The sequence below is a fragment of the Pogona vitticeps genome, chromosome 1 (genome assembly GCF_051106095.1).
Source record: "Pogona vitticeps strain Pit_001003342236 chromosome 1, PviZW2.1, whole genome shotgun sequence".
NCBI lineage: Eukaryota > Metazoa > Chordata > Lepidosauria > Squamata > Agamidae > Pogona > Pogona vitticeps.
The window spans coordinates 58,633,837-58,650,836 of NC_135783.1; the positions used below are offsets into that span (position 1 = coordinate 58,633,837).

Genomic DNA, 17,000 nt, shown 5'->3' on the forward strand with positions numbered 1-17,000 from the left:
ATTATAATGGTTTTTGCTAAATGCATATTGTAGTAACTGAGAAGGCCCATGCTGGTTGTAATGAGTGTGGACAAAGTTTTTGCAAACTGTTACCAAGATTTTTTTCCTGCCAACCTAGCAGTTCGAAAGCATGCAAATGCAAGTAGATAAATAGGTACCACCTTGGTGGGAAGGTAATAGCGTTCCGTGTCTAGTTGTGCTGGTCACGTGACCACGGAAGATTATCTTTGGACAAACGCTGGCTCTACAGCTTGGAAATGGGGATGAGCACCGCACCCTAGAGTCGGACACAACTGGACAAATTGTCAAGGGGAACCTTTACCTTTACCTTACCAAGATTTTAAGTTCCCTTTTCTTTTGTACTGATGCTGGATTCGTCAACTATAGATAGTTAACAACAAATATGTTTCTTTTATTTGAAATAAATCTACAGTCAAAATGTATCTACATATTATATGTTTGTTTTTTAACTATTTGTTAGTTCTTCGGTACCAAGGAAAGATGTTCGAGAGATTAGTGATTCTTCACCAAAGCCTGATGCAACATTAAAACAAGGTAAGAATAAACTTGAAAATAAAAGTTCCCCCCCTTCTTTCCATTGTAGAGGGCTAGAAATTAGTGAGATAAACAATGAGGGTTAGCTGTGTCACCAAAACAGTGGATTTTATAAGTTCTTCTCAACTGCCAAGTCACTGCCATTATTAATTTCAAATATAGGATGGTGCCTTATACAGTGGGGTCTCGACCTACAGAATTAATCCGTATTGGAACGGAGTCCATAGGTCGAAAAGTCCGTAGGTCGAAAATGCATTCCCCATAGGAATGCATTGAAAACCATTTAATTCGTATCTGGCCCAATGAACAAAAATTAAAAATCAAGTTTTTAAAAATCACCTTACCTTTTTGAAGTCTTCAAGGGGTCCCGCCGCTGCCGCTGCTGTTGGAGGACTCTGAGGGCTTCGGCACGGTTGCCACAGGCCTCTCGGAGGTCCCCCGCCGCAGCCATCGGGGCTGCCGGAGGACTCTGAGGGCTTTGGCGCCGCTGCCGGAGGACTCTCGGAGGTTCCCCGCCACCGCCGATAGTGCTTTGGAGCCACTATAGGTGGTGCTGGTGGGACATCCAAGAGGCCTCCCATGGTGGCGGGGAAGGCCTTCGGAGGTCCCTCATCCTGCCGCCGCCGCTTGGAGCCGCACCGCACCGGAGAACCCCAGCCATGCTTGGACTCCGGGGAGTCTGAGCATGGCTGGGATAGCCAGGCGTGGCTCAGCTCCCGGTGGCGGCGGCGGTGGCAGGGGACCTCCGGATGCCTTGCAGGGCTTCTCCACTACCATGGGAGGCATCTCGGAGGTCCCCCCCACCACCACCGATAGTGGCTCCAAAGCACTATCGGCGGCGTGGGTGGGGACCTCCAAGATGCCTCCCATGGTGGCAGAGAAGCCCTGCAAGGCATCCAGAGGCATGATGTACAGCCTATGGACTGGAAGGGGGAGGCAGGGAAAGCGCCAAATTTGAATTTGGCGCTTTCCCTGCCTCCCCCTTCTGGTCCGTAGGTTGATTCTCTGGCCGCAAGTCGAAGTTAGATTTTGTGGCCGGAGAAGTCCATAGGTTGAAAAGTCCATAAGTGGAGCCAGCTGTAAGTCGAGTCTCCACTGTATTGAATCGTATTGTTAACTCATCTAGCAGCATGGTGTTGATACTGTTTTGTAGCCATTCAAGATACCACCAGGTAAAGTTTTTTTTCCAACACTGTCTGGATATGTTAGAGATTGAACCTGAAGCATTATATAGACAAAGCAGCAGCTACTCTTCACCTCTTCCTCCAGTTCAACCTATCCAGAGCTCCTCCTGCCTGTTAGAGTCCATGAAACCCTTCCTATCATTCCGTGTGAGCTAAATGAAATATTTATTTTTCAAGGCAGTTTGCCTTTGACTTCTTTGAATGAATTTTGGAAATTGGGACAAATCATGTGAAAATGTTATTGACTTCATGTGTGTTCGTAAGCTGCTTGTTTGCATTTGGCTGACCAGTGCTGAAAGCAGAGTGTTTAACCATATGGAGACAAGATAATTTGCTGAAGCTGTTAAACTGAATACAAACCTGATACGAAATATTAAAGTGTAGAGCATGTTGATGATCCCACATTTCCTGCTGAAACATTATTTACAGAAGGAAATGTGAGATCACAAATTATTGATCGTGAGACACGTAAGCTGCCCAAAGCCACATTCTAAATACAAGGTAAAGCAAGGACATCATTATCAAAGCCTTTAAAACAATTCCTTTTTAATTAACTTACCTTTCAAAGTAATACCTCTTCAGTTAATTTATATTGAGCACTCATTTCTCTGGAACATCAGAAAAAAAAATACACTCCTCCTCCTGCTCCTGCTCCTCCTCCTCCTCCTCCATCATCTCCATCCATCCCTACCCCCAGGCATGTCTTACATGGAGTCTGACAGTGATTTTCCCCTACTACCATGCCTGGGGCTTGGAACAAAGAAAGAGTGATATGTAAGACTGACAGTGGCTATATGATCAAACATCTTTCTTGAGATGCCAGTCAGCACCTGCCTCTACTGTATTTATTCTTTATCCAGCAACCACACAGATGTTTTTGACTCTTGCTGTAATTGTAGGTGTAGACTGAGCCTCATGAGTTCTTTCCATGCTGGTACACAAGCTTTATTATTCATTACCATCACCAGGTGTGGTAATCCTAAACAGGGCTTTTTAGTTAGGTTTATTAGTTATTTTATTTATTTATTTATTTATTTATTTATTTATTTATTTATTTATTTATTTATTTATTTATTTATTTATTTATTTATTTATTTATTTATTTATTTATTTATTTATTTAATATCCCGCCTATCTAACTTACTAGCTAGGCATGTCTCCATGGGAATAGGTTGTCCTTCAGAGTCACAGACTCTTATTCATCGATGTCCTGCTTTTTCAAATGAAGCATGCTAGCCAAAGTTCATTATTACTGCATGGAGGTTTTTATCACTGGATCCGTCATCCCATGCTGCAGACCTCTTTTCAGAGTAGATAAATCGGAGACCACTATTAATTACGTGGTCATGAAACTGATTTTGCAATTGTTAGCATGAAATACAGTGAGATATGAGCTGTAACTGACTTTAATCTTCGACTTCTGTGATGTATTAAAATTACATAACCATACAAGGAGTTTGTCCATGGCCTGTAGACACATGTCTCTGGATTGAAATGGCATTTTGAAACTGGAGACTTTTTCCAATGCTGAAAGCATAGATCTGTGAATATGTTTAGCATGATCAGATGGCCAAAGTACTCCAGAACAAATGAGGGATTTATTTTGTAGGATAAGGAAAATTCTATTTTCAAATATATACAGAATCTCTTGACACACTTACCGTCATTTCTTTACAAGGAAAAGGCTCATGTACCCAATTAATCTGTCAGAATCCCAGGGCCCTCAATGACTATATCTCTGGTCTTTCTGTATTTATTTTTTTACATTACCTGATTTTTGGTTAATTATGTAAGAGTAATTTGTCTTTAATCCTATCAGATAGTAGAATCCTGGTTTAATAGTCCTTCCTTTAAATCTCAGTTCATATGTTTAGTTAATTTTAGTTTCCTGTTACTTTTAAACTTAGTTTATCACTTCCCATTAACCAGAAGTCAATTTTAAACTGTGGCTCCCTATCCTGGCTTGATTGTAAGCCTTTAACTATAGTTTCCCAGATTAAATATAAACTGTGGTTAACTGTGGCTTCTGCTCACTTGACTCAAAAGAGAAATAATGTGGGAGCAAATGAACTGCGTATGTGCTGAATATGTGGACATGAACATCTACTTGCAGATATGCTGGATATGTATCATTCAAACTGATCATCCAGTGGTAATCAGATTTACTCCATTTTCAGCTTTTGATCAAGCCTTAGAATTCCGCAAAAACAGAACTATTCCGAGTAACTGGAAGACTGAGTTGAAAGAGGAAAGCTCCAGTAGTGAGGCTGAAGAGGAGGAGGAAGATGAAAAAGAAAAAGAAGACAACAGCAGTGAGGAAGAGGCAAGTGTATAGCATTGCAGTCTGCTGAATTCATGTTGGGGTCCTTTGTGTTTTGAGTATATTGTTTATTGAATTGCACTTGCAGACCAAACATTTTCAGTACTGCCGACTGAGATTCGTCTGGCACCGACACTGATGATATTTCAGCGCCAGGTCAAAACCTTCCTTTTCCAGAAGGCTTTTAATTGAAATAATATGAACTATGGGTCCTGATGGCAATTTTTAGAGTATCTATTTTAGTTGTATTTTGTTTTATCTTTTTATTGTATTTTAATTGTATTCTAATTGTTGTAAGCTGCCCAGATACTTTTGGGTAGGGTGGGCGGCAAATGAATAAATGAATAAATGAATGAATGAATGAAACTGTTTGGCTGATGGACAAAATGAAAAGAACTGCGGAACTGGCAATTTGTTCCCGCTGGATAAACGCATTGGCAAAGCAGCCACCATGTTCTCTAGACTCACAAAGAGAGTATGGCTCAATAAGAAGCTGACGACATATACAAAGATCCAGGTCTATAGAGCCTGTGTCCTAAGCACACTCCTGTACTGCAGTGAGTCCTGGACCCTTTCTGCATGGCAGGAGAGGAAGCTGAACACGTTCCATATGCGTTGCCTCCGACGGATTTTTTGTATCACCTGGCAGGACAAAGTCCCAAACAGAGTAGTCCTAGAACGAGCTGGAATTTTCAGCATGAATACATCACTGAAACAGTGACGTCTACGTTGGCTTGGCACGTCGTGAGAATGGCTGATGGTCGGATTCCAAAGGATCTCCTGTATGGAGAATTAGTGCAGGGAAATCGCCCCAGAGGGAGACCACAGCTGCGATACAAGGACATCTGCAAGCGAGATCTGAAGGCCTTAGGAATAGACCTCAACAGATGGGAAACCTTGACATCTGAGCGTTCAGCCTGGAGGCAGGCACTGCATCACGGCCTCTCCCAATTGGAAGAGACCCTTGCCCAGCAGGCTGAGGCAAAGAGGAAGTCACAAAAGCAGCAAAACCAGGGAGCTGGACAGGGGACAGATTGGATTTGTCTTCAGTGTGGAAGGGATTGTCACTCTCGAATTGGCCTCCTCAGCCACACTAGACGCTGTTCCAAGTTCTCCATACAGAGCACGTTACCATAGTCTTTCGAGACTGAAGGATGCCTAACTAATAGTTACTATTATTGGGTTTGACACTTGAATTAGCAGGACCTGCATAATGGTGGTGATTGTGAAAAATCAGTGATATACTCCTGTCATCAAATGTTTTGTTGTGCTAAGTATCCTGATCTGTAGACTCCAAGCCAGTTGTATCCACTTGAAGTCTTTACCCTAATATTACCTTGGTGACATCATAAATGCCCTCCCTAATTGTAGGTCATACTGACATGCAAAGCTTTTTTATTATTTTTACTGGAATTTGTTTCTAATAGTTAAAGAAGAGAGCAGCATCCAAAAAAAACCAAAATCAAACAGCTCAACACAGTGAAAAATAAAACAAGAGGCTGAACTTTAAAATAGTGTCAAAATACATGAGGAGTAAGATAATAATAATAAAGATAACATGAGGAACTTTGAGAAAAATGTCATTTGCCTGATTTGGTGGCAACCGTAGTTCACTTGCTAGTCTGTAAAACATGCCATCTCCATAGTAGAGAATATTTAGACTTTAGAGAGGAAAATTGTGAGTTAATTCCTTTAGTTAAATCATAAACAACAAATTAATGAAGAAAGAACAAGGAAAAAACCATGTGGTCCTCATTTGGTACAAATGTAAGAGTAGATGATATTATTGGACCACAAAAAGAGTAGATGTAAGAGTAGATGATATTATTATTGGACCACAAAAAAATCAAACAAATTGCAAGTTTTCATGGAGAAAATTCAGTTTCTTCAAATTGATTGAGATGTTTTGTTATCTCTATTTAATTAAAGCTTTGGTTAATATCCATTTCCTGGGAGTAGATCTCACTGAACTGTGTAGAATGTTTTTCTCAGTAGACATGTAATGGTGTGACTGGTATATTTCTGTGCATTAATTTTTTTCTGCCTTTTTACAATGAAAGTCTTAACATTTTGTGGTAAAGTGTATTTGAAGAAAGAAATTCTCACCTAACTATATAGAGAAGTGTCACTTACCTTTAGAGCTAAAGTATTTAGGCAAACCACTTGGACAGTGATGTATTTATATACGTTGTCAGTTTTGACAGAGGAGTGTGTGTGTGTGTGTGTGTGTGTGTGTGTGTGTGTATTTAGGATTTGACACTTGATATATATGATAAGCTTTTGTTTAAAGGTATCATAGGTAAGAGGCAGCATTAACGTTTTCTTAACTGAATTAATTAAATTAGGAGGAAGTAGAACCCTTTCCTGAAGAAAGAGAGAACTTCCTACAACAGCTGTATAAATTTATGGAAGATAGAGGTAAGCCTTTTATCATTTTTATTGTACATTTAATTTGACTCTAAAGGGATGTAGTATAGCCATGCGTTTCTTCATATTATTGGCAGTTGTAAATTCTTCCTTTTAAACTCAACATTCATCGCTACTAAAATTCATCCTTTAGCAATCAAAATTAGTTTGGTTAGATATGATGTAGTCTATCAATATTTTAATTAGTATGAAACCCATTACTTATTTATTACTAAAATCTGTGTCTCATGCTTTCAACATAAGTAATGTTCCCAGGGCAGGTTACAGTCAAAATAAACCAGAATAAAAATATAACAACACAATAGAAAGTAACAGAAGCATGACTTTTAAATAGTAGCTAAGCGTACTGAACAAAATAATCAACACATTACAATACATTCTTTGAGTGTATCTTTGTAATATGTAATACAGCAGGCCTGCACAATATGAAGTCCCTGGTAGTGGACATACAGTGGTGCCCCGCATAGCAATGATATCTGTTCTGAAAAAATCGTCGCTATCCGGATTCGTCGCTATGCGGGACTTAAAACCCCATAGGAACGCATTAAAACACGTTTAATGTGTTCCTGTGGGGAGAAAACTCACTGCTATGCGGAAATCCTCCATACGGCCGCCATTTTTGCTGCCCGGTATGCAAGGGAAACTGCGCGAAAACGCTGCAAGCGGCCATTTTTTCTGGTGGCCATTTTGGAACTGCCGATCAGCTGTTTTTAAAACATCTCAATGCGAAGATCGATAAGCAAAATGCTTACCGATTATCACAATACGATTTTCGATCATTGAGAACGTCGCAATGCGATCGATTTTGCGATCACAAAAAACGCGTCGCTATGCGGATTCGTCGTTAAACAGCCGCTCGCTATGCGGGACACCACTGTATATGGCTGGTGAGCTGTTTTTCTCCTTAGTATGTTGCATGTTGAAGAGACCTGAAGAGGAAAAAATACTACAGTGGTGCCTCGCATAGCGACATTAATCGGTGCAGCAAAAAAAGCTGCTAAGCGATTTCATCGCTATGTGATTTTTAAAAGCCCATAGGAATGCATTGAAACCCCTTCAATGCGTTCCTATAGGCTTAAAACTGACCTTTAAGTGAAGATCCTCCATACGGCGGCCATTTTCGCTGCCCGGTAAGCAAGGAATCCGTCCCTAAACACAGCGGGTGGCCATTTTTTTAACCGGTGGCCATTTTGGAACTGCTGATCAGCTGTTTTAAAATCATCGCTTTGCGATGATTGGTAAGGAAAACGGAACTGACCATCGCAAAGCGAAAAAAAAAACCCATTCAGACCATCACAAAGCGATCGCAAAAGTGATCGCAAAATCTTCATCGCTATGCGATTTCGTCGTTAAATGGGGCGCCCGTTAAGCGAGGCACCACTGTATATACTATTAATGTACTGTTGGTGGTCTTGAACTGTAACAAAATAACATTTCCTCAGCCATAACGATAAGGCTGACTGAATTCTGAAGTAAATCTGAATTAAATTAAATTGTCTTGGTTTTGCCAGAATCACATATCTGACAAAATTTTCCTGCCTTAACACTGATAATTTTACACGGTTTTGCCCCTAATTTAGGAGCCTGCACATACTTCCAATTATTTGGCGGAAATTATCTTTTTAAGAAAACAGTACTGTTTCAGCTGTTAACCTGATTGTAAACTAGGAAGATAAGGCTGTGGAGTAGGCCCCAATGAATATGGCTATAATTAATTCTGAGTAAATATAATAGTTTATCTGTAGTATTACTTGTGGAATTGAAAATCTGAATTGATATACTGTATATGCATCAATGTCAGTATGAGGAGTTGTACTTGCTAAGCTCAAAAAAGCCATACTTAAATACTTTTTTTCACAGGGACTCCTATTAATAAACGACCTGTACTTGGATACAGAAACTTGAATCTCTTCAAATTATTCAGACTTGTTCATAAGCTTGGAGGATTTGATAATGTAAGTACAATAAATCAGGGTAGAAAGAATGTCAAAGTCTGAAGAAAAAATAATAGTACATTTTTATCATAAGTATAGAAAGAGCAATGTAGAGTATGGCATGGACACAATTTTTAGGGATCCTAGAATATTGTTGTGCTCAGTCTGCTGATCAAACACTATAAGGTGTATTTTTTCCTCCAAGTAAGAGAAGCTTGTTACAGATATTAGAAAAACTAATGCATGATGCAACCCTGACACTCATGATCCAATGTAACATATGTGTTCTCTTATCTGTTCATTCAGTGAACAGATAGTATATTGAAATATTAACAATGCAGTATGTACTGTGTGTTTCCTTGAACACACAGTAAAATCCCAGAAGTCCTTACAGTTTTTCTAAAGAATATAAACTTTGCAAAAAAAAATTTGGTGCCCTCATGATAGCATGAGCAATTTCTTTTTTTACATAATGGCTGAAATCCACTAGTAATGTTGCAAAAATTAACAGTTCAAATATCTTGGTAGGCCAGTTTCAGTTACATACAAGCTGGGAGAAAAGGAGAGCACCCACTAGGGAAGGATTTTTAATTATTCTGTAGAATATAGGAGTAAAAGGTAAAGGTTCCCCTTGACATTTAGTCCAGCCACATCCGACTCTAGGGCGTGGTGCTCATCCCTCTTTCCAAGCCATTTGTCTGAAGACAGGATCCATGGTCACGTGGCACATAGATTAATACCTGGACAAGATGTCGAGTTTACAAATGTACACTAGCGTTTATATACCCTACTAGTCACATATCACTGATCTTAGCTGCATTCCTCATCTGGCTAGTGTAGCTGACTTTTGGTATAGCTGACTTCTGCCCTCTTTTCAATACATTTAGGCTTCTATTTATTTATTTATTTTATTTATATCCCGCCTATCTAGTCAGCTTGGACCACTCTAGGCGGTCCACTCGGACCACTCTCTTGCTGTTTCATTTATAACCTTTCCTGTGTCATCCCATTCTTGTTTTCCTTAATTCTTTTAACAACATATGCAACACATTCTTATATGAACAACGTCAAGGACTTGATATTTATAGGTTTTTCAATGTCTCACATGACAAGCTAATACAAAATGTTACTACTTATACTAGGCATAAGCATGACTGAAAATAAATTTCTAAACAGCAAGTTGCGACTAGAACTCTACAGTGGACCCTCTGCTTACGGAATTAATCCGTATTGGAACAGTGGCTGCAAGTCGAAAAGTCTGTAGGTCGAATCTCCATTGACCTACAATGCATTGAAAACCGATTAATCCCATAACTGGCAGTTTTTATTCTATTTTTGTTCTATTTTGGTTTTTTTCTGGTCTGTAAGTCGATTCTCCGGCTGCAAGTCGAATCTAAATTTTGCGGCCAGAGAAGTCTGTAACTCGAAAAGTCTGTAAGTCGAGGGTCCACTGTAGTTGTAACTTACTACTGGGTTTCAGCCAATATAATTCATTTGTAAAATTCCCAGTTACTTCATTACATTTATTAATAGTGACAGAATGCACATCAAATGCATACTGGTTATTGTGAAAATATTTACAATTTCCAAGACAAATCTAGTTTAATTCTTCTTAATGTTTATTAAGGAAACAAGAAAATGGGTGCATAATGCAACTGCATAGAGACCCCAAATCATTTAGCTTATTTTCTCTCCTTAAATTTTAGGAATGCTGATAGGGTGGAGTGGGGATTTAATTCCATTCATTTGTCCTAGGTTTGTATAAAGATGATAGTCGCATGTCTACCACACCTATAAAAGATCAATAGGTGGTTACGTTTTGGAACTGTATCAGAAGTTGAATTCTGATTTTTAAAACACAAGTATGGTAGTGGAAGGATTTTAGATTACTTCTTATGGATGTATGAGTCAGTTGATGAGATGGGTCTTGCTGACATGTTTATGCAAATAATGATCTTAAAACTGACAGATGCCTTTGGGGAATGGCATTACAAATATAGTTTAAATTGATGCAAACAGTGGAAGTATCTTACTAAGCAGAATTGCATATATTCATTAGTGTTTCCCTGGCACATTAGTGTTTTCCTGCCAGCACACGGTATGAATAGGCCTTGCAGAAATCAGATAATTGGCTAAAGCAGTGAACTGACCAGTGTCTGTTATTTGTTGGCAAGCTCCTGCTGCAGTAATATATTCAATATTAAAGAAGTTGCACAAAACCCAGTTTTTATTCAGTAAATCTAAACTGGAGGCTCAGGTGTTATTGTAGTATTAGACAATGCTGAAATCATATTTGTCCAACTACAACTGCAGAAGGCCAGTGATGTCATCAGCAGAACTATTTTTTTAAATGTACAATTTCTCATTTCTGTGCCATGGCTCCCATATGATCCCTTTGGAACCTGCAGAAATCACAGGATGGGAAGAGGAAGCTTTTCCTTTACTGAAAATCATAGCTACTCTTAATGTCATCCTAGTGCTAGCCATTTTTGGTAATTAAAGATATCTTCCTCCTGTCTTGCAGTTCCCATGGCTTCCAAATAGTTAAGGGGATTACATGGGAGCTGTGGGACAGAGGTAGGTACTGTTTAGTTTCCAGAAATTACCCCCTGTTGATGACATCATTAGTGTTCTGCAGGCTTAGGGTATGTAAACAGAATTTCAAACAATACCTTTCACAATTGAAATTCATTTTAGTTGTCCATATAGTGTTTTCCTGAAACAAATACACTGAAGTTTGCCACAGAGTCCACTGGCCTATCTTGTGTGCAGTTAAAAATGTGGTCCAGTACCTACTGCAATACTCCCTTACTTATCTAACACAATTGTTGGCAATGGTAAAACTGTTATTCCTAATTTGACCACTTATACTTGGCAAAGGAAATGACAGTATATTTACCATGGTGATTGGAATTACTGAAGCCTGGATATAACATTGACATTTCTGGAATATTTTTTTTTCAATTGCCTCTTCTTGCTGTTTCTGAATTCAACCCTCAAGTCTGCATCTGACTGATAATGTTGACAGAGTATGTAAAGTTTAAGGGGAGATACATTGGTGCCTCGTATAACGAGTGCCCCGTTTAACGAAGAATCCGCATAGCGATGGCTTTTTTGCCATTGCTTTTGCGATCGTATTACGATGTTGCCTATGGGGAAAAATCGCTTTGCGATTTTTCCCCATAGGCACCATTTTCCCCCAGCTGAGTGGCGGGAGCCTCAGAAGGACCACTCCCGCCGCTCAGCTGGGGGAAATGCAGGCAGTAGCCTCGGAAGGACCCTTCCAAAGGGTCCTTCTGAGGCCACCACCGGGATTCCCCTTCGGATGCCTGAAAGGCATCCAGATCCCTCCCATCCTGCCCCCGCGGCCGGGATCAGCGTCCCGGCCAGCTACCCCCGCCATGGTCGGACTCTCGGGAGTCCGTCCATGGATGGAGTAGCCGGCCACAACACGGATCACGGCCGCCCTCCTCCCAGCCCTTCACCCCCTTCTTCGCTGCCGCCTCCGGGGTTTGGAAGCGGCTTCCGAAACCTAGCAGCGGCGGAGATGGGTCCAGGAGGGCAAGGCTCGGGTATTCCGGCTGGCATTTTCGGGGCGGGCGCGTCGGAACGGCCGCGGGCGAGGTCTTTCCCGCGGCCGCTCTGAAGCGCCGGCCAGCCGGCCGGCATTTGCTCCTTTGGTTGCAAGCGTTGCTTGCAACAAGGGAGATGATTTCTCCCTGCCTGGCTGGCTGGCTTGCTTTTCCAAAGGAGAAGCAAGCCAGCCAGGCAGGGAGGAATCGTCTCCCTCCTTGCAAGCAACGCTGGGTCCTCTTCGCACTGGGATGAGCTCAGCCCAGCGCGAGGAGGACCCAGCGTTGCTTGCAAGGAGGGAGATGATTCCCTGGCTTGCTTCCGAAGCCAAAAAGGCAGGGAGAAAGTGCGGGAAGTTCGAACCTCCCGCGTTTTCTCACTGCCTTTTTGGCTTCAGATAGCTCCGAAGCTGCCCATCGTGGCGGTGGGGACCCACAGGGAGGTCTCCCAGGGCTTTTACGCCACCATGGGAGACCTCCCTGGGGGTCCTCGCCGCCGCAATCGGTGCCTTCAGAGGTTTCAAAGGGCTTTCCCTGACATTGGAGGAAGCCCTTTGGAAGCTCCAAAGGCAGCGGAGCGCCGGGCGGCTAGAGCAGGCCGGGGCCCTGGCCGCTCGGCCCCAGCCACGTGGAACCAGCTTAGGGCCGGGCGGCTAGAGCAGGCCGGGGCCCTGGCCCCTCGCCCCCAGCCGCGCGGAGCCAGCATAACACCGGGAGGCTTCAGACTGGTAAGTCCTGTTTTTTAAAATTTTCGGTGTGGGTTTTGGAGGATGGGGGTTATGTTTGTGGTTTGTTTCTGTGTGTGTGTGTTGTTTTTTTTTTTTTGTGGCATTTTTGCCGCGAGCGCTCGGGCTGTGTGAAAATGGGGGCTTTGGTCCTCCCAAAGGCCCCATTTTCACACAGCTGATCGGCGGTTCCAAAATGGCCGCCGCAACCATTTTCGCTGCCCTCGCTTACCGAGGGCACGAAAATGGCGGCGCTATGGAGGAACATCGCAGAACGGTGAGTTTAGGGCCCCATAGGAACGCATTAAGTTTAATGCGTTTCTCTGGGGTTTTCCGTTCCATTTAGCGATGTTTCCACATAGCGACGATTAATCCGGAACGGATTAACATCGCTATGCGGGGCACCACTGTATTTGAGAGGACATTGATCAGTAATATATTCTCATTGCTTATAATGATTTTAATTGATCTTATACAGTTAAAGCGACAAAAACATTAACAACATTTTTTTAAAAAAATTGAAATTATATGTAAAATAACTGAGTCTAAAGAATTATATAAACAGAATCAGTGTTAAACTGCAACTTTTTGTCTCCTGATAAATATTATAAAATTATTTTTTAGATACTGAGACATTATAAATTGTGATCCACTGAAACATTATTCTATGAAAGTTAAATGTATGTAGATTTTTAATCCTATGGTACAGTAGCACTGGGGAAACTTACCTCTACCTCTTATGCCTTGCAGGAGCAGCTCATCTAGGCTCCATGGACATAATGGTCAAAATCCTGTTGCTCAGTGTAATAAAACAATACTACAGTAGACCCATTGAATTTATAGGGATTGCGTTAGTCAGTTCCTCCATAATTCCTTTGGTTTAAATGGGCCTACTCTAGTTGTGACTTACTATCCTAAAGTAAAGCACAGTTAGAGTAGGCCCATTTGAATCAAGAGAATGTGCAGAGCAGTTGACTCACCAAATCTCCATGGATTCAGTGCACCTCCTCTAATGCAATTTACAACATTAGGCAACAGGATTTGAGCCATTATGTGATATCTGACACAGTATTCAGAACTCTAGCAATGCACAGTTCTAATCTAGTAAATGTTGGTGATCTGGACATGAGAGTAGAAAAAAATTTAGTCCTTCAGACTTTCAGATAATGTACGGCTTGAATCTTCCTGAAACATAATGTGATCTACTATAAAACAGTACACTGATAGATGAATGGATATTTGAATGTTCTGCCATTTTAAGCCCTTGAATTTTAGAAGATGGTGTTCATTTAGCCATTAGCTAAATCATTAGTCAAAATATAAACAGAGCCAAAATCCTGTATGATATTGGTGTAGTGAAAAGGCCCCACAGTGACTTATGTTAATTCTTTGCCACTCACAATGGCTTCGAGTAGCAGCCAGAGCAGTGTTGGGCTATTCTGGAATCTGCAGATCTGCCTAGGAGGTTTCTGTACCTCCATTCAGTGGCAATCTAGGGGATGGGAGAGCCGTGACTAAGAGAAGGAGAACTGCTTGGGGGGGGGGGGGAGGAATTCAAATGCTTGCTCACATGAGCTTCAAAAAGGAAAGGTCCTTGTAGAGTTCTGGAGTTGAGTATAATGCTGCCGTCCTCATGAAATGATTTGTTGACGTAACAATTTTCTTTCTTCTTTGTAGATTGAAAGTGGAGCAGTCTGGAAGCAAGTATATCAGGATCTTGGGATTCCTGTCTTGAACTCTGCTGCTGGATACAATGTTAAATGTGCTTACAAAAAGTGAGTACTTTCATATGACTGACACTGATGCTGCATTTCAAGTCTTTAGAGTTTTTCCTCCTAGCCAGAAGCTGATATCTATATATTCTTTTCTGTAAATCATTATTCAAAATTTAAAAAAAACAACAACTTTGTCCTGCTGAAGGTACTATGAAATCCATTAGATTTCAATAAGAAAGCTATGCTAGTTATTCTGTATAGAAAAGATAAAAACAGAAGTGTTGTGATGCCCTAGGGACTAACAGATTTATTTCAGTGTGAATTTTTATGGACTCCAGCATGCTTGTATCTGAGGAAGTGAACTGTAATCTACAGAAGCTCACATGGAAATAAATTTGTTAGACTTTAAGGTGCCACAACTAACATGAAAATCTTTTTCACTGTGGCGTTTTAAAAATCTGTATGCATATGTAGTTGCCCTTGCTCTGGTATTTGTGCAAGAGAATATTCACTATGCCCTTTCAGATTGCAGAAGCCCTCTTGCTTTCAACAAGGCTGCTTCTAGCTCATGCAGTTGTAAGCTGGAGGATAGTGTGGAGTGCTATACCCATGGGTCATTAGTGTTTGCATTTTCTAACAGGATTTTGTCCCTAAAATAAATTCATTGACTATATTTTTAAAGGTAATACTCTAATTATGTGTCTTTCTCCATTATGACCATATACAGTGGTGCCTCGCTTAACGAGCGCACCGTAGAACGACGAAATCGCATAGCGATGAGGTATTTGCAATCGCAAATGCGATCGCATACCGATGGCCCCATGGGCAAAACTCGCATTGTGAAGATTGGTAAGCGTTTCGCTTACCGATCTTCGCAAAGGAATACCTGCAGATCAGCTGTTCGGCGGCTCCAAAATGGCCGCTGGAAGCCCCAAAATGGCCGCGTGCAGCGTTTTCGCACCCTGCCCTCCTCTTACCGAGGGCGCGAAAATGGCTGCCGGACCCTGGAAACATCGCTGAACTGTGAGTTTTTTGCCCATTTGGAACGCATTAAATGATGTTTAATGCGTTCCAATGGGCTTCCCCGTTCCGTACAGCGATGTTTTCACATAGCGAGGGTTAATCCGGAATGGATTAACCTCGCTATGCGAGGCACCAGTGTATGTTAACTCATTAATCAAATCAAGTTGGCTGTTCCTGTCAAAGGTCAGGTAACTCTTCTTGGAATTGTAAACTCTCTTTGTTACGAAATTTAATAAATTCAGAACACGGCCAAAGAGCCCGAAAAACCCACAACAACCATTAATAAATTCTGTTTGTAGGCATCTATGGCTAAATGAACTGAAAACTGCCCTTTTTGTATTTCTTTATAAAACAAATTAACTCTTTGGCAGTTGTTGTTTAGTCATGTAGTCGTGTCTGACTCTGTGACCCCATGGACCAGAGCACACCAGGCCCTCCTATCTTCCACTGCCTCCTGGAGTTGGGTCAAATTCATGTTGGTAGCTTTGGTGACTCTGTCCAACCATCTCATCCTCCGTCGTCCCCTTCTCCTCTTGCCCTCACACTTTCCCAACATCAGGGTCTTTTCCAGGGAGTCTTCTCTTCTCATGAGATGGCCAAAGTATTGGAGCCTCAGTGAGCACTCAGGGTAGATTTCTTTCAGAATGGATAGGTTTGTTCTCTTTGCAGTCCAGGGGACTGCAGTTCCAGCACCACAATTCAAAAGCATAAATTCTTCAGTGGCTAGCCTTCTTTATGGTCCAGCTCTTACTCCCATGGATTGCTACTGGAAAAACCATAGCTTTGACTATGTGGACCTTTATTGGCAAGGTGATGTCTCTGCTTTTTACAATGTTGTCTAGGTTTGTCATCACTTTCCTCCCAAGAAGCAGGCGTCTTTTAATTTCGTGGGTGCTGTCACCATCTGCAGTGATCATGGTGCCCAAGAAAGTAAAATCTGTCACTGGCAGTTACAGAACTGCATTTCCAGTTGTACCAAGGGTTTTGCATATGTATCTTAAACCACCAAAAATACATTTAATAATAATGCTAGTTGACCTTTACATCTTTCTGTCTCCTTTTTAGATACCTTTATGGATTTGAAGAGTACTGCACATCAGCCAATGTTGAATTTAAGATGCAATTACCAGAAAAAATAACAAAGCCTGGTAAGGACCATGAAAAAGATGTGAAAAAGCATGAAGAAGTGGTACTAAACATAAAAGAAATAAAGGTGGAAACAGAAGGAAAAGATGGTGAAATAACAGTTTTGAACCAACAAGTTACACCTGTGGAGAATGAGAATGAAAGAAAAGAAAATGATAAATCCTGCCCATTGGTAAGAGCAAATACTCTAGTTGGTTACTTTTTGAAATGTATCCCTGTGTCTTTTAACTTAATCTGAAATCTTCTTTGAGGTGGTATTGTGTCTGTACTTTATTCTGGCATTAAGATACCATTTTGTTAATCTTATTACATTTCTCAGAGTATTGAGACCATTTGCACAGTTAACAGAAACACAGCCTGTTTGTTGTACTTGAGATTCATTTTTGTGCTGTACACAGG

General features: G+C 41.2%; 1 protein-coding gene across 8 annotated transcripts in view; it reads left to right on the top strand.

Moving 5' to 3' along the window:
* Positions 1-17,000, top strand: part of ARID4B (AT-rich interaction domain 4B) — a 127,612-nt gene that overhangs the window by 75,607 nt on the left and 35,005 nt on the right. For all 8 annotated transcript variants that reach the window (XM_078383141.1, XM_078383144.1, XM_020786983.3 and 5 more), the window contains 6 exons: positions 482-555; positions 3,917-4,062; positions 6,405-6,477; positions 8,347-8,441; positions 14,395-14,492; positions 16,521-16,773. In XM_078383141.1, the coding sequence (XP_078239267.1) occupies positions 482-555; positions 3,917-4,062; positions 6,405-6,477; positions 8,347-8,441; positions 14,395-14,492; positions 16,521-16,773 (739 nt within the window). The remainder of the gene's footprint in view (positions 1-481; positions 556-3,916; positions 4,063-6,404; positions 6,478-8,346; positions 8,442-14,394; positions 14,493-16,520; positions 16,774-17,000) is intronic.